This window comes from Orcinus orca, chromosome 1, assembly GCF_937001465.1.
Source record: "Orcinus orca chromosome 1, mOrcOrc1.1, whole genome shotgun sequence".
Lineage (NCBI taxonomy): Eukaryota > Metazoa > Chordata > Mammalia > Artiodactyla > Delphinidae > Orcinus > Orcinus orca.
The window spans coordinates 186,479,711-186,497,647 of record NC_064559.1 but is presented as its reverse complement, the minus strand read 5'-3'; the positions used below and the strand labels follow the sequence as shown (position 1 = coordinate 186,497,647).

Sequence of the window (17,937 nt, the reverse complement as noted above, 5' to 3'; positions counted from 1 at the left end):
ACGGTCCTCAGGCTCTGTGGGGAGGCAGCCTGGGATGGACCACTGGTTCCTTCTGTTACCCAGTGGGGGACCTTGGGCTAGCTGCTTAACCTCTCTAGGCCTCAGCTGCCTCGTCTGAGAACCAGAAACAAAAATAGTTCTTGCCCAGAAAGTTGTAAGGATGAAAGAAGAAAAATGCTGTGCGACTAAAACGAGAAAAAAATGACATAATGTGCACAGCACAGTGCCTGGCCCACGGTCATCGTCAGTCATTTAATTCATATATTCAATCACATAAGTAAAATGATTATTTCAGCCTTGGCTTAGGTTCTGAGTATCCTGGGCTCACCTCTACCATAATGACGTGTCTCGCAATGGATTATAATTGTTTCTTGGCTGTCTTCCCTTCCAGATCGTGAACCCCTCATGATCAGAAATGATCACATATCTCTTTATCCAGAACCTTGCATGATGCCTAATATTAGATGGGGGCTAAATAAATAAACAAACAGGGCTTTCCTGGTGGCGCAGTGGTTGACAGTCCGCCTGCCGATGCAGGGGACACGGGTTCGTGCCCCGGTCCGGGAAGATCCCACATGCTACACAGAGCGTCTGGGCCTGTGAGCCATGGCCGCTGAGCCTGTGCATCCGGAGCCTGTGCTCCGCCACGGGAGAGGCCACAGCAGTGAGAGGCCCGCGTACCGCAAAAAAAAAAAAAAAAAAAAAAAATTATAATAAATAAATAAATAAACATATTGTCCTGAACTGGACTTCATGTGTGTCATGCCTCATAGACAGAAGGGGCTCAGGAAATTCAGCTCAGAGACTGACTGTCCTCAAGCCGCTCACTCTCTGCCTAGTGGCATCCAGGCCCGCTTAGCATGAGGATTGCTCAGCTGAATCTGTCCTGCCTAAAAGCTGTCCTCTGCAGGGACTCCCACAGCTGGAGAGCCGGCAGAGAGATGTTGTGCCGTGCAAAAGCACAGAGGGCCACAGCTGGAAGCTCACAAATGGATTTTTACAACCAAAGGCTCCCAGCCAATGAGGGGAATGCAAATTCTGGGTCCTGAGCTAACACTTAAAAAGGATCCTGTGACACAGGTGCAAAGTAAGCAGATTTCAAACAGAGTTAGGGGAGGTACCTTTTTTCTTGAATTCTGTCCATTTACAAGCAAGTTTCCAACTATCTCATCACAACCCAACACAGAGTTCCAAGCAGAATGCCAATAAGAATGGAAAGGAGAGGACAGAAATGAGGTGGTAAGGAGAAACAAAATGGTCCTTGGTGACTGACTGCTGTAGGCAGAGGAGGGAGTATGGTTGGCCCACGGGCTGTAACCTGGATGACAGGGAAAGATGGGAGGGGGAAACACGGACGGCCATGACGTTTTGAGAGAAATGTGTGGGGCTTGAGGTGACGGTAGAATGCCCAAATGGGAATTGCCAGCAGGCATTTGGTGATTACGAATCGCCCCTGACCTCACCCTGAGCCTTGTCCCCTAATTTCACCTTGAATAGCTCAAACTTAACAATCAGGCCAAGATTGTTAGTCAGGCAAACTTAATAATCAGGGATTTTTAAGATGACCGTTGTTAGGACACTGGAGAGATACCGCAGATGCCACGAAGTGCCTGGCTAGTCTCTAGAGGCTAAAAAGTTCTGCAGAATGATGGGCAGCGTCACTGAAGACACAAGTAAAACTTGTTCTCCCTTATTACAAAACCACTCATTCCTGCCGGGGGAACAGAGTCCCTCTAGGGGATGCCGGTCTGAGCTGAGAGCTGGAGATGGTGCAGCTCAGAGAGGCTAGGAGAGTCAGAGGCTTGTCCCGCTATCCACTGGCTGTGTGGCCTGAGACGGGTCCTTTTCCTTCCCAGGGCTTCGGGGTTTTAACTGTGAGACAAGAGGTTTGGACTAGCGATTATACAATCTGATGGGGGTGGCTACCATAGGAAAAGAGTTTAAAATTCAGGATTTATAAGGTGGAAAAGGGAAGGTTAGAGAAGAAGGGTCTAGATCTATAGACCATAAAGAGTGTAGTTAAGCGCAGTACACCTTTGTTTACCAAGATTGGGAGAGGCAACTGTTGGCTTCGCGGCCCTCGATCCTGGGGCCTCCTCTCTGTCCCACTCTCTCCCCGACCCCGTGCTGCATGTGGAAACCCTAAGTCCATTGTTTTAGAACAAATGATGCTAGTATATGCCAAGGCTGGAAACAAAGTTCATGACGGCTTCGATAAGTTCACAGATCAAAGACCCCAGGGTATTTTGAGGGGAGTGTACATCCTTAACTTTTCAAGGTTAATAAAAAGCCAAGACCATGATTTAACTCAGACATTATCCTGGGTCAAATTCCTTTCATTTAAAGTGTTGTAATAGCTTTCTAATTGGTCTGATTCCTGTTTCTTCTCTCTATAATCCACCTTGTAGATAGATCACAAATGAATCTTCCTAGTGCACAGATCTGATCCCTGATTAAAAGCCATCAGGGACTCTCCTTTATCTGAGGTTACCTAAAGATCCTGACATTCAAGATCTTCTTACAACATAAACTAACCTTTCAATTTTTATTATTTCTTTGATCCAAGCGATCTTTTCTGTCCACTGTCCCCTGTACGGAAGTTTGCGCCTTGTCTCATACTGTCTAGAGGGCCATAAATCAAATTCTCATCGTCCCTGTCCTCCTGTGGGAGGCTGGGCAGGTCACTGGACCTCCCTGAACCTCTGTGCCATCAGCTTTAAAGTGGGAGTAACGATGATGCCTATACCTCATAGTTATCTCAGTAGATGACTTATCTCCCCTTGATAGGCAGAATTTAGGATTTGTTTCCTCCAAAGTGCCTGGAATTTAGTAGATGCTCAATCAGTGTTGCTGAATGAATGAATGACAACACGGTGGGACTCCAGCTTGCTTGTCCCGCAGAACTTTTCCTCTTCAGAGTCAGAATATGGATGAAATGTGGGTAACCCCACAGGCCATTTTGTTTTTGTTGTGGTACGCGGGCCTCTCACTGTTGCGGTCTCTCCCGAGCACAGGCTCCGAACGCGCAGGCTCAGTGGCCATGGCTCACGGGCCTACCGCTCCGCGGCATGTGGGATCCTCCCGGACCGGGGCACGAACCCGCGTCCCCTGCACCGGCAGGCGGACCCCCAACCACTGCGCCACCAGGGAAGCCCGGCCATTTTGGGTTTATCAGCATTCTGGTTTATTGAAGGCTCTCCTCCTGTCCAACCTCTGCTCACCACCTTCCTGCCCTCACCTTCACCCACCCTAACTTCTCTGCTCATCGTCTGTACAACATCACTCCCCCCGTGCCTTTTTGGCTTTGATTTCAGTGCTTCCGTTTTCTGGAATGCCCTCCTTCCACTTCAGTGATCTCAGTAAAGCATAAGCTTCTTTGGGCCAGGCTCAGCCCGTGTTTTCTCTCTTTGCCTTAACCCTCCATTATGGGTTTTCCCTCAGAAGTCCTGAACACTTTGTTTCTTTGATTCATTTGTGATTTAACATGTACTATCTTGTATATGTATTTCATTGATTCTTTTTTTTTTTTCATTGATTCTTAAAAATCGATTCTTAGCCCCCCACCTCCACTTTAACATCTTTTGAGTTGCGATGCATATTACAGTTGATGATGTTGGTTTAATTGGTAGTGCTTTTCTTTCTTAAATGGTGTGTCTTACAATCAGTGGTGTCTTAAACTGGAACACTTTTATGCTCTTATGAGTTTATTTCCTATCTATCCGACCAGACTAGATGCTTTTTGAGTTAAAGACTTGTTTTACGTTTTTTTTTAAACTTAAAAGATGTGCTTTAATTGAACTAGGTTTTTAATGTTTCTTTTCCCTTCCACATTGTCCAACATAATCATCTACGTCTGCGGATGCATAGCAACTGTCTGCTGCTGATCCTGGTGAGATCGATGGATTCTCCTCCCTCTCCCACGCCCTCCCGGCTCAGCGTGGGGTGGTGAAGGTGGGCACTTCCTACTGAAGCCACAATACCAGAGGAGGCCACATCCCTCTTCACTACAGCTAGGATGGGGCATATCGGTTTATGAAATATGAATGCACAGAAATCACTCTGGACCTTTATTTTTTCCTACAGTCCAGTAGCTTCATTTCTCGCTTGTATCTATTTTGGCTCCCCATCCCCTGCAGCTGGAAAGCTCACTCCTTCTAAGGAACAAAGGGTTGGTTCCATGGGACCTCAGCCACGGCTTTGGAGGCCTCATCAGCCCTTTCTGTCAGGGAGCAGAGGAGGGGCAGGCCTAGGGCCTCAACAAATTAGGGCCCAGTTAAAAGGAGAGACTCCAGGCAATGCTCATCTTCCCATCTGGTGCTCTAACCTTGACGGCCTCCTTAGAATCTGAAGAGACCAATTCACTGTTCCCCAAACAGTTGGTTGTTAGCAACAAGAGGATTAAGGCCCCCATGCAGGAGGGCTGGCTGTGACGGCTTACTGGCACGCCCCCTTCGCTGCATCCGCTGCCAGAACTTGTGATCAGTAATGGATCTCGGTTGATCCCAAGTCCTCACAGATGCAGAAAGCAGCTCACTGTCCAGAAATGCTGGGACTCTTGTCTCAAAGTACATGGGAGCTGCAAGCATCCCAGTTGTAGTCTGGAAGTTTGCTCAAACACTTATTTTTCTCTGATCTGCAATACTTGACTAGAGTTTGGAGTTACCTGGACCATGGGTGAGAGGAGGGTGCCTGTGAGAGAGGAATGGCATAACTTCTTACAACCCACTACTCTTCAAGGTTTAGAGAGTTAAGTGAAGAGATACTTTCAACCATTCATTCACTCAACAAACATTACTAAGTACCTACTATAGACCAAATACCATGTTTGGTGCTGGCTAAAACATGGTCCCTAGAATAGGTTACAGTTTGGTCAAAGAGATAGCTGGAAAACAGACACTCTCGGTATAACGTGGTAAATGTTATGACAGGAGATAAGCACAGACTACTGAGAACACAGAAAAGGGGATTCAGCTTGGGAAGGAAAGCAGAGAAGGCTTCCCAGAGGAAGTAAGTGTTTAGCATGACTCAGAGTTCAGGAGATGCTGAAAGGAAGAGCATGTGGGAAGACTTGGAGGCATTGTATACCCCGGTGCTTTCAAGGACCCACAGGGCATCCTGTACAGCTGAACCCGGGACGACTATGCAGGAGCAGCCAGAGAAGAGGCAAAATGATGGGTGGGTCTAAATGATGCCAGCGCTCTCCAGAGGCTGCTCATCTCCAAAGATGTCTCATGTGATCAGGCCTCGGGGGGGGACTGAGATTGAGGTTGACTCTAGAGGTCAGAGTCCCACATACACATAAGTAGACAAGAAAGCTCCTTTTAGGAAAACGGAAAGCAATAGCCACGTGAATTTTCCTGGATGCAGTCCTTCCAGGCTGAGGGGTAGGAGGAATAGGAGAGGGGATATAGAGCTAAGGGAATTTCCCCATAAGAGGAAACAAGTTTACAAAAACAGGGTTGCTGACCTCAGGGGCACTCTATGGTGGGCTGTCTATGGCTTAATGTCTTCAGACCTGCTCTGCAACTACCTGGCAAAACCACCAAATATCCTCTGTGAGCAGGATTCCTTATAAGGCAGCTTGCAGCATTAGAAAAGAAACTACCCGGGCTTCCCTGGTGGCGCAGTGGTTGACAGTCCGCCTGCCGATGCAGGGGACGCAGGTTCGTGCCCCGGTCCGGGAAGATCCCACATGCCGGAGCGGCTGGGCCTGTGAGCCATGGCTGCTGAGCCTGTGCGTCCGGAGCCTGTGCTCCGCAACGGGAGAGGCCACAACAGTGAGAGGCCCGCGTACCGCAAAATAACAAAAACAGAAAGAAAAGAAAAGAAAAGAAAAGAAACTACCCATCCTTGGTAGAGGGATGAGAATACAGCATAAGTGGCTAAAGGTGTTGGTTTTAGAGTCAGACAGATCTGGTTTGAATCTTGGTTCTGCCACCTGTAGGCTGTGCAACTTAAGACAAATTGTTTAACCTCTCTGAATCTTGACTTCCTGTTCTGCAAATGGTGATATATACTTCATAGAGTAGTCGTTAGTATCAAATGGCATATTATGCTTCAACCACAAAGAGGAGAGGTTGCCTGCCTTTGTTCATACTGAGAAGATGCACAATAAATGGTAGCTATTCTTAAAATACTACCTGCTATTTGTATATTGTTTTGAACTTCTCAAAGCATTCTCAAAATTTGAGTCTCATTTATTCCTTACAATAAGCCTCTGAGGCAAATGGGCGGTATTCCCACTTTACAAGCAAGGAGAGAGTTGTTTCTGAGAGACTTCCACAGTGCAGCAAGTTCCGGGGAAGTTGGCTTCAAATGACAGATGAGGCATGGTGCATTGTATCTCACAAATGCTCAAAAAATGCTGATGGGTGAGTGAATGGAGCAGTCAGCGAGCTCAAGTTGAAACGGCAAGCCTTCAAGTGTTAGCTGGGGGCTGTTGAGAACTTTGGAGGTAATCTTGGAGGAGTGGACAACGAAGGGGGAGTGTTATGCCAGAAGGTGGGGACGTAGAAGGTCTGTGCGGGTCAAGTCAGTTACAAAGGTGGGCGGGGGGTAGTGGGGAAGGCGAGGCAGAGGGTCTATGTGAGGGAGCTGGGAGCGATGAGAGTGGTTCAAGGGGCAACTGGGGGGTCTTGAAGGCTCCCACCCCAGAGTCAGAGTCAGTCGGTCAGAAGTCATTAATGTGCTGATGATTGAATCCCTCCTGTGACTGACAGAGTAGGAAATAAATACCCAGCGAAGGTTTCTAAACAAGAAAGGAGTCTCTGAGGAAGGTGATGCTGGCAGCTATGAGCAGGATGTTCTCGTGGTCAGTTAAGCCTCGTATGGTCAGCAGGCCTTACGCAAAGCCGGGACCCGACACATAGGAAATATGGTCAGAACCTGGTGATAAACTGGGCGGTGATGGAGGGTGGGAATAAGGAGGGAAGAACGGATATCTACTGTGAGCCTACTCGGTAGATATCTGATCACTTCTGCAGGCCATCTCATCCATTTTTACAGTCTGTTGTAAATATAACCATCTTTGTTTTACAGATGAAGAAATCGAGATTTACAGAGATTAAGTAACTTGATGACAGTCATAAAATTAGTTAAGTGATGAAGCTGGGGTCTGAAACCACATCTAACTCCAAAGTCTATGCTTTTCCCACTATAACACCCTGCCTCTCCGATGGAGGAAAATGAAGTCAAAACAACCCTGAGATTGTAAGTCTGAGTCTAGGAATACCTGATGATTGTGGACAGCAGCCAGGAACTGGGAAAGGGGGCCCTTTCTGAAGAGGAAGACTTCCAGGTTTTGGTTTTTGTTTTATTTATGAATCTCCAAATTTTAAAAATGTGTATGCTGGTGGGGTGATATCCACGTGGGCGTATCCTATAGACAGTTGGAAATCTCTGGGGAGAGGGGAGGACAGGGACGGACACGCATTGAGAAGTCATCTGTGGACAGGTGGCAGGTGTCTGAAAACGTAGGTGTTGAAGTCAAACACAAGGGGGATGGACAGAATGTTTTAGGAGTCCCACAGCTAATGGCAGTGGGGCCAGGGAAAAGCAAGGGGCAGCAGGGCCACCTACACACACAGATGGTCACAGGCACACGTGGCCGCCCTGGGCATAGTGCCTCCCAGTGCCAGCTGAGATAATCCCCCTTCAGTTCTGTTCTGGAAATGTACTCATTTTTCAAGGCACGACTCAAATTTCCATAACCCCTCTTTAGACTATACACTTGTTCAACTCTAATGCCCATATGGTTGGCATCACGTTTGGCACCTAATAGGTGCTAAATGAATATTTGTTGAGCTGAATTGAACAATTAAAGAGAGAAAAGCTATATGGAAATGGTAGTTAATTATTTTTTTCTGAGCCATATCTTCTTCATTTGTGAGATGAATAATTACTGCTAGGATTAAATGAGGTATGTAGGTTAGGCATTTAGTACAGTGCCTGGAACATGGTTGTTCATTAACTGGTAATAATTATTATTACTGGCAGCAACCATGGAAGTAACATAATAGGAGCTTAGCGTGAAGGATTTCAGGAAAGAAGGGATGCTCAACAGTTCCAAGGAACACAGTCTGCTGCTTCTCTCTCTCTCTCTTCCCCCTCCTCCCTCTCTCTCTCTCTTCCCCCTCCTCCTTCTCTCTCTCTCTCTTCCCCCTCCTCTCTCTCTCTCTCTCTCTCTCTCTCACCCCCCCCCACACACCCATGGTGAGAAATGTTCAGCAAAATATAAAAATCCTCCTCTGATATCTGCTGGCTTTTCCGCCCTAGTATAAGGAGGAGATGGTTAGTAATCTAAATCTGATCCTACAGTGGATAAATGAAATGACTTTCATGGCTGGTTGCATGATTTGAACATCAAAATTGTAGGGGATCTGATTCCTAGATAACAGGCCCACATGCGTGTTTTGGTTTCTGCGGGATTCTCTAAGTAAAAGTGCATCTACCCTACAGTTGGGCACCTGCTTTGGGAGGGAGATATGGTACCCAGGAGTCCTGGAATCAGCACACATCACATTGTCCCACCTATCACAGACAGGATCACCACTCCCTGACACAAAACCCTCTCTGTGATAAAACAAAGCTGCTGTGTGGCAGGCCTTCCCAACAATGAATTCTCTCTCCTTCCAGAGACCTGAGGAGGGATGAAGAGACACAACAAAGACCTGGCATCTGGAGCACAATTGTGTGAAAAGGGCCCAGGCTTTTCAATGACAGGACAGTTCTCTTTTATCGCAGCATCTCCCTCCTGGCAGCCACTTTCCCCTCACCTTTGAGCCTGCATGTGCATCCAGGGCCTTGAGTTTAGACACTAGAACGAGGACTCCAAGGACCAAGCCTCCTATCAGGAGCTGTGGCCCAGCTCCCCCAGGTCTTAGCGCCTCTGCAAGCCAGGCCCATGGGACCTTGCAGCCTGCGCCTCTTCTGCCCTCCTGGTTGGGTCCTCAGATCACCGAGAAGCCCAACCTCTCTGCTCTGCTCTCCGCCTCTTATTCCCCTCCCCCACCCACCAACCCACGCCTTTTCAGGGCATAAGGGACCTTTTCTATTTGCGGAGCCTAAAGAAGCCCGTTGCCAAGGTGACAGGAGCAGGAACAGCAGGGAGCTTGCCATGGGGGAGGGGCTTTGCCCCCAAACAGCTGTCAGTGGGAGCAGTCCCAGCTGGGACTAGAGCGTTTGCCTGCTCCGGGAGGAAACAGCCCCCAGGAGAACGCATTCCTCTCTGCTCTCCTCCCCGCACTGCCTCCGCCACAAGTCTCCACTGGTTACTTTCCCTGGGGGCAACCAGCCAGCCGGCTACAAAAATGCTCCAATAGCAAAAATCTGCCACTCTGCTCCCCATCTCTCTCTCTCTCTCTCCCTCTATCACACACACACACACACACACACACACACACACACACACACACACGCACGCACACCCACCCACCCACACACACACGCATGCGCACGCACTCTGATCCCTCCGTTCATTCGCAGGCCCAGGCTCCTCCTGGGCAGGAGGCCAGAAGTTACCTCCTCGCTGGGGAACTGTAGCACCCAAGGCAGGTGCTGCTCCAGGCCACCCCCCATCAGGTCAGGAGGATCATTTCAGTCTTTTTTTGTTCTAGAGGCCCTGAGAGGGTCTGCAGCATCTTAAACGTCCCTGCTGCCTTCCGTTTGGGCGTGAGGAGTGGGCTCATGGAGAGGAAGGGGTGGGGGAGGAAGGGAAGAATAGGAGGGGACGGTGGGAGACAGGAACAATGCAAAGCCTACTGATTCGTCTCACTGGGGAGACGGTCTTTGTGGTCTGCAGCTCACAGCTGCTCCATAGAAAGTTCTGGGGAACCACTGGTCTCTGTACTGCCTATAGCCACATGCTGTTAAGTCTCAGGCCACACCTGGGGCCCTGGACCTCAGTCTGTAACTCACGGGCCTTCCCCTTTACCAGGCTCAAGAGAAGAGAGCCCTCCACTAGACTCTGTAAAACCCAGAACAGTCTTAGAACTGTCAGGCTCTTCGAGCTTTGGGTCAGGAATAAGAAAGGCCTAGGAAGCCCCACTGTAAGAACTGAGAGAGGCAAATATGGCTTGATGATTAAGAACATAGGATCTGACTCATCCTCCAGATGAGGAATTGGTTTCCAGTTCTGCCATGTAATACTGATGTGACTTTGAGTGACACTTATAGTAAGTTCTTGGGCAAGCGCTTTGAGCTTCAGTTTTCTCATCTGTTAAATGGATAAAAGCATCTACCTTATAGGGTTCTTTTGAAGGTCAAAAGAGGTGAGGTACATAAAAAAGCCCAGCATATTATCTAGTCTACATCAGAGGTTTTTATCCGGGCTTGTCCCCTTTCTGTCCAGTTTTCTTGAGGCCCCAGGGTTGCCTAGGAGCCTTAGGAAGAACCCTAAGGACTGGTTTTTCCTTTGAAGGGTCCTTAGAATCTGGGGGGCTGGCTTAGATCTAAGGAGAGGTTACATTTTGGCCTGGGCAGAAATGGGGTTCTCAGGAAGTCCTGAAGCCCGGATGTTGCTCAAGGGTTTGTAGGTTGCATGAGAAGGTAGAAGAAATGTTAAGTTGGGCTCCTTGCTCTAGTCTCAGCTGCTATCAGCTCAGGGTAAGACCCTCCAGGCTTTACCCTCTGAGCCTCAGTTTCTTTCTTCATAAAAGGAAGCAGCTAGACTAGTCTCTGGAGAAAGCAATGCCGGACAGGGAGAAACGCCTGGAGCCACAGGGCAGTCAGGCCTCTGCAGGGAGGTACCTGCTTCAGCTCAGAGTGACCACTGGAGGCTAAGACCACATCTGTCCTTGAAGCCTCAAAAGGGTGAATAAAGGACTTGAATTCAGATTCTCCCCAGCTTGCTTCCCACTGTCTGTCTAGAATACCTTCCCCTCCTCTGTCTGTTGGGGAAATGACTCCTGCTTCAATACTCAGTGCCATTTCCTTGGAGGGACAGCATCTCTGACCCCTCCTGTCTGGCACTGAGGTGCCCACCTGGGCCCACACTTACCTCATACTTACTCCTACAATGGTATTTATGAAATCGAATGGATTTGCTTATATATCTGGCTCCCTCCTTTTGACTGCACACTCCTTTAGGTAAGAAATCACATTTTGACCATCTTGGTTAGTCTAGTAACAAGCATAAAGTAGGCTCTCAAGAAAAAAAAAATGCAGGTTAGATTGGATGGTAAAATAGTCTGGATGAGGACAGAGGGTTAGTGGTTATTTCAGGGATGTGACCAGGGTGAGTGTCTCTTTAATGCAAAGCCACGTGGTCCACCACTCCATTTCTGTGCTGTGACAGCTTGGTCTTATTCCTGAGACTGATAAGTCTGGCTTCTGGGGCTCCTGGCAGATTTTCTCATTAAAGATTGCCTACAATAGGCAGCACTGGGAGAACGTTAGCAGGCAGGGAGTTTAGCCCCAGGGAATACTGATTCATCCCCTTCACAGAATCTGCCTCACAAGTAATCTGCTGGATTATTACTTTTTTAATCTGCAAGATTTATTCTCAAGTGTCACCGTCACCAGCAAGCCTTTCTCAGCTCCTGTCCGCCAGGCTATATAGTGCCTCTGTGCTCACATCTATTATAGTACTTATCACCCTATATTGCATTGTACTTGTCTGTCTCTCCAGACTGTGTCCTCCTGGGAGGGCAGGGCCCACGTCTTATTTATCTCTGCACACCCAGAACTGGCAACATAACTGGCGAATATTAGTCAACGAATGTTTGTTGAATGGTGAGAAAATAAGATTCCCACTTCTTCATCTCCCTGTGGGATTCTTACATGCCTCTGGCTAGCCCCTGTCCTTTTTGCTGACCCTTAGAGAATTTCGAAATAGTCTAACTGCCAAACCTCCACTCTCAAAGTGAAGAGCTATGACTGTGTACCCTGAGAATCACCATGATACCCATTGTGAAGAAGGTCTCATTTATTCCCACTGATGTGGCTTCCTTCTTTAAAGCTAGGCTAGAAGCCTAAAACAGAATCTGGAGCTGTAGGAGGGGAAAGAGAGACACATGGCTGACATCTTAGCACGTCCATGGGAAAAAGGAAAGTTTGAAAGTTTCCCCCTGACCCATAGTCCTTCTGAGTTTTCTGGGATAGGATCCTTCTTCCTGGAGCCCTTACCTGGTGCAATGAGGGGGTGGGTTGCCACAGCAGGTACCATTCGGCTGAGCCCAGCCCGACCCTCCAAGCTCCCTGGCACACTGCTGTTGCCATCTCCTTTCTTGAGTGGCTCCGTCACACTGTCAGTTATGGCAGGCTTGGCACCTGCAGGGGAACCCTGAGCAGTGTTTCTGCCTTGTGATGGGGTAGGCAGAGGCTGGCTACCACCCGGCGTGGGCTTCAGGGCCAAGCTGGGCAGGACAGGCTGAGTGGGGGTAGGGCCCGAGGCTGCTGCAGTTGGTGTCTGCTGTGTTCGGAGGGTCAAGTTCTGTACCTGGAAAAGAGGGGTCTGTAGGAGTCCAGAGAATGTGGGTAGGAGCAATGCCGACACACAATTCATACAGGGAAGGAGTTAGGGATGGATCCACGAATGGCTGAACAGGAAAGTGGGTTGTTAAAATCAGAAAGAAAGAGAGAGAGAGAGAGAGAATGAGACAGGGGCTGAAAGAGGAACCCGGAGCAGAGTTTCTAAAGGAGACAGAAAGAGTGCTAGCGATTGGATTCATCAGCAGTAGAAGCTAAATTCTGAGCAGGGATGTCTGCCCCTCCTGGGGCAGGCCCAGGCAGGGAGGCCGGGCTGTCTCTCCCTTCTGTTACCTCCCCTCCTCCCCCAAACTATCAGGATGGGCTGCACACCACTTAGAAAGAATTCCCAGATACAGGGTGGGCACGGGGCTTCCCACACTGGAAAAGGCCAGGGCAAAAGTGAAAGTTAATCGACCAGCAAGGTCCCCCAGGCCAAGGATTATCCTGTCCTCAGAATCAGGTTTACGCCGGGATGAGCATGCTTACTCAACCTGGTCCCTGGTGCCCTCTGCTGGACACACGGAGGCTGAACCAGACTCACATCTGACAAATCTGATAATCTTGCTACCAGGTGGGCCCTCCCGTTCTGTAGCTGGGGATGGTTCCTCTCCCCTGCAGCCCACAGAATCTTTACAGCCACCGCAGTGTCTGGGTACTCCCAGCAGAAGGAAGGGACCCAGGACTCATCTTTGCTCCCTCTTCCATGCAATTTTTGCTGATTCCTAGAGGTGCTAGCATGTGTAACCAGAGTGGAATTTTCCTCTTAAAAGGCAACAACAACAGAGATTATCCTGGGGAGGGTGTAAGGTAAAAAGGTAGAGATGACCACCATTGTTGGCAATCACGGCATGCTGCTGACTCCTGCTCTGTGTTCGGGGCTCGAAACAGAGTCAAGAGTGGCCGAAGCCTTCTCAGCGGTGAATTAAGGAGCAAGTCTAGGAGCGTTGGCACGCCCTGTCTCCCACCTGTTTTCCCAGAACATCCCAAACTTTCCAGACATTCAGAGCTCCTCCAGGGCTTGGGCCCATACCCATTATCAGTGCCCCTCTGCGGGGGTGCCCACCCCCCTGCCCTCCCACAAGCATGGAATCCTCACCTGGGCGGGGGTGGGGGGCCGGGCGGGGGAGCCAGTGCCGAGCTCAGGCTGCACGGTAGCGACGGTGGCCGTGGGCGTGAAGATGAGCTGAGGGGACAAAGGAACAGTGCCGCCTAGGCTCCTAGCTACCTGCACCAGGTTACCTGGCTGGGCCTGGAATCACAGGAAACGAGCCGCCTTTTACCTGCCCAATGTGGGCTCAGCCACAGGACACACAGTTTAGCCAGGGAGTGGACTGGGGAAGCGGGGAGGCTCGAAAGGGAAAGAGTCCAGGGGGATCTCCCGAAACTCTCAAGAGGCTCGGCGTGGTCTGACCCAGGCCGGGCAGTGAAGGGCCACGGGTGGGGGGCCATTCTGGGGCTGCACCCAAGTCAAGTTTACTTCAGAAGGATCTGCGAAGAGCTCACCCCAGAGGGACCAACAATCGCAGGACACCCTCAAGTCCCTCTCTGCAGCGTCCCGGGGAGCAGGGCCCCTGTGCTGCGACAGATGCCCTGGGACCATGTTCTGAATCTAACCTGCTCTGGACTCCAGGTCTGGGTCAGAACAGGACTCTCCACCAGAAGAGATCAAATTAGATGCATTCTTTTGGCCATTTTTTTAGTCAAATTCAGATTAGGCTGTGTGTGTGTGTGTGTATTTACGTGCTTGTGTGTATGTGTGTGTGTATGTGTTTGTGTGTGTGTTTATGTGTTTGTGTGTATTTATGTTTTTGTGTGTATTTATGTGTTTGTGTATTTATGTGTGTGTGTATTTATGTGTTTGTGTGTATGTGTATTTATGTGTTTGTGTATTTATGTGTGTGTGTGTATTTATGTGCTTGTGTGTGTGTATTTATGTGTTTGTGTGTATGTGTGTGTGTGTACGTGCGTGCCCAGAGACAACAGCGGTAGAGGAACCAGAGCCCCCAGAGCCGTACTCGTGTCTGCATCTCCTTCCGTGGAGTGCAGGGACTGAGGGTCTCTGCATGACACCCCCACCCCTGCGAGACTAGCTCAGTGTCCGAGGGGACATGCGGTGTCTGACAGCGTGTCTGCTCCTCTGAGCACGAGTACCCCACTTTGGGCAGGGACCTGGCCAGGCTGCAGGGCTCCAGTGGGGGCAGTTAAGTAGGACAAGGGTCAGGGTAAACTGAAGACAGAGCAGGTTTGGGCGGTGTCACATGGGCTGCCCAGCCCCCTGGAGAAGTGGAAGTCTAGTCCACACGTGTGTCTAATGGGCTGTTCCCTGGGAGTAGAGCTGCACCTCAATGAGCTCAGAGTCAAGGACGGAAGTGCTGGAGCAGGACCCAGAAAAGCTCCCAGTGTCAAGTTCTGACTGTAGGAGCCGAGGGAGGGATGGGACTGTACAGTCTTTAGGATAGTGTGTCGAGGAGCTGGAGGGAGAACTCTTCAGAATGGGGGCGGGGAGGCTGGACTCACGGTGATCTGAGTCCCGCGTAGAGCTAGATGTTCCTGCCTCCTAGGGCGAATGCTGCTGCTTTCACGGGAAATTCTGCTAAATCTTAGGAACCTCTGAGCTTCCTATGGGCCTTTGCACCTCAGGGACAGGTGTAAAGGGGGGACTCTAGCATGCGTGTGCAGGGCTGATGCCGTCCTGAGTCCATTCGGCCCAAGCGAGCCCGCCTGATGAACGGCTGACAGGGTGACCCTGATGGGAATGGGGGCCCAGCTGGGAAGGCAGGGGAGCAGCCGCATGTCCCGGAGCTGGCTGCCACCTTCACCACCTGGGCTGGAACACACTTTTGACCCTGAACTACCGGTGGCCAGTCCCTGCAAGGACTGTCCCAGGGGGGTAAGACCCCACTTCTGTAGGGTACTTGGATGTTTGCGCGCTTGTTTATCTTACGTGTCTGAGTGTACAGACCGCCTGGGCACAGATCCCTGCATTCTCTACGCTAATTAATTTTGGGGAGTGGTTTCTGCTAAGAAGAGGATAGTTCTGTTTCACTCTAGGAGGGGAGGGAAAGAAGCCATCATGGGTAACTTTATTTCAGCCTGGAACCCAACCTTCCCTTGAGTCATGGAGCTTGTACCAAGCTCCTGCTCAGCCTTCCAGGCCGCCTTCTTTACACCACCCCTTCTTTCCTGCCAACTGTCCCCCTAGTGCTTCTTCCCCACCCTTCTCTAATCCCCATGCTTCTCTAACTGCCCAGCTCCCAACTTCTCTGCCTCCGTCCTCCCGGCCCACCTGAGCCGTGGCCCAGGCTGGGGACTCACCATCTGTGCCCGCAGATACATCTGTGCTTGGCTTGCAGTCAGGGCTGGAGAAGACGTGTTGCCCAAGAGGACAGCCTGCTGGGCGATGCCTGAGGCTGCTGCTGAGTTGACACTCTGAGCCCGGTTGATGAGCTGGGCTGCTGCCGGGGAGGCTGCCAGATTGATCTGAGGAGGGAGACACGCCAAGTAGGAAACAGGAGGTTCTGTGGTTAACTCTGCCCCGCTTCATCCATTTCTTTCTCTCTGCCTCTTCTGTCCCTTGGTGGATTCAGCCTTCTTGAGGACCAGCTCTGATCTGTGGGCCCTGGATCTTCCCCCAGCACTGCTGCATCTCTGGCTTACGTGCAGAGCTGCAGGGAGGATCCGATGGGGAGAGGACTGAGCTATGAACAGAGAGCCTTGACATTGGAAAGATGACGGGGAGTTATTAAAAGAAGTTAGAAAGCGGCATGCACTTTTTCTTTCTGGTAAGAGTAACAGGTTCCAGCCGTGGTTCTACACGGCTAAGGATTCACCACAATTGGGTCTGGAAGCCCAAGAGAATTTTGGGCAAAGAGGAAGGAGCCGGTCCTGGAGCTGTGGGCTCTGCCTGCTGTTCTCCATCCTACTCACCGAGGATGACTGGGCGGGGGTCTGTGCAGACACACTGCTGCCTGAAGTGCTCCCCTGTCTGCTGGCCACCAGGCTTGCCTAGGAAAGGAGAATTCTCATCACTAGAGGCCCAGACCTCCTCCAGTCATCCCCCCCGGCTCTCACCTGCCGCAGGGTGCACTATAGGGCAGCGGTAAGGAGTCAAACCCTTATTCTGGCTCATCCACATGACCTCAAGCAAGTGCCTCAGTTTCCTCTTGTATAAGGTGGCGTAACCACAGTGTCTACCTTGTAGGATTGCTGAAAGGATTACACGAGGCGGAGCATTTACATATAAGCGCTCGAACCGTCAGCTGTGACTGTTACCAATGTTTCCAGCTCTCTTCAGCTCCCACCCCACTGCACCCACTCTATCATACCCGGCTCACTGGCCCCCACGTGGAGCGCTGGGCACGTACTGTCTGGAACATCCAGCCTGCGTCCTCCCCGTGGCCAGCTTCTTCTCATCCTGCAGTGTCGGCTTCACTGTTCCTCCAGCAGAGAGGCTCCCCCCTCCCCACCAGCTGCACCCACTGTAAGGTGGGCCTCCTTGTTACTCAGCCACAGCAGGCTGCTCTGCTCTTCTGCAGAGCTTATCAGCGCTCTGGTAGTTTGCTACTTCGTCTCCTCGTCTATCTGTGTTTCTGACTACTTGCCGTCTGTCTCCCCACCACAGCTGCAAGAGGACAGGGTCCACGGCGTGCTCGGTGCCCGACATGAACTCTGGCAGCAGGTGCATAAAGATTCTGTCGAATGCATGTCTGGGCTCTTCTCAGCCACTGAGGGCAGACAGGCAAGCTGAATGGGCAATGGCCTTCTCCTGTGGACACCTCCTCGCACCCTCGGCCCCCTCCCTGCAGTGTGGTGAGGCGGAGAGGCAGGCCCCTGCCAGTCCCTCCTTGGGCGAGGCAGGAGGAGAGGTCCAGCCGCCCTGTTTGAGAGCTGTGTGGCCTCGGGCGAGGCGCTTAGCCTCTCAAAACCTCTTTCCTCATCTGTCGAGAGGACTCGGGATGACGATCACACCCACTTCGCAGTGGTTCTGTGAGGACGCGGTAAGAGAACGCATGGGCACACGCGTGCAGTGCTTGCTTTTCCTGCCCCTTCCTTCGGGGGCATCTGCGGTGCTCCTGTGACGTCATCTTACCTGCTGCACAGCCGCGAGGCTCTGGAGCTGGGCGCTGCTGAGGTGCTGCTGCTGCAGGGCCGCCGTCTGCAGCATGAGGTGCTGCTGCTGGGCCGCGTACATCTGCTGCAGGTACTGGGCCGCCGTGCTGGGCTGCCGGTGCAGGGCTTGCTGGATCACCTGCAGAGGGCGGGGGGCGGAGGGGGGGGAAGAGCCCGCGCTGCGGCCAAGCCTGCTCAACACCCTCTCTCCCTAGCTGCTCAGATAAGGACCAGGCCTGCGAACCCCACTCGCCAGGGAGCCGGGGAGACGACTGTGTGCAAAGCTCCACCCGTTCCTGCCTTGCCCATCTAGCAGCTTTCCTCAGCACACACGCTCCCTGCTCCTCCCCGATATGGGCT

At 51.0% G+C, this 17,937-nt stretch overlaps 1 protein-coding gene across 3 annotated transcripts in view; it reads right to left on the bottom strand.

Annotated features, from left to right (window-relative positions):
• The window catches only part of PHC2 (polyhomeotic homolog 2), a 102,524-nt gene that overhangs the window by 28,664 nt on the left and 55,923 nt on the right, over positions 1-17,937 (bottom strand). The window contains exons 3-7 of one of the 3 annotated variants that reach the window (XM_049706031.1): positions 17,558-17,716; positions 16,396-16,473; positions 15,784-15,948; positions 13,565-13,717; positions 12,124-12,436 (exon numbers count right to left, since the gene is read on the bottom strand). In XM_049706031.1, coding sequence (XP_049561988.1) covers positions 12,124-12,436; positions 13,565-13,717; positions 15,784-15,948; positions 16,396-16,473; positions 17,558-17,716 — 868 coding nt within the window. The remainder of the gene's footprint in view (positions 1-12,123; positions 12,437-13,564; positions 13,718-15,783; positions 15,949-16,395; positions 16,474-17,557; positions 17,717-17,937) is intronic. The other 2 variants (XM_004266492.4, XM_049706032.1) reach the window with 2 other exon arrangements.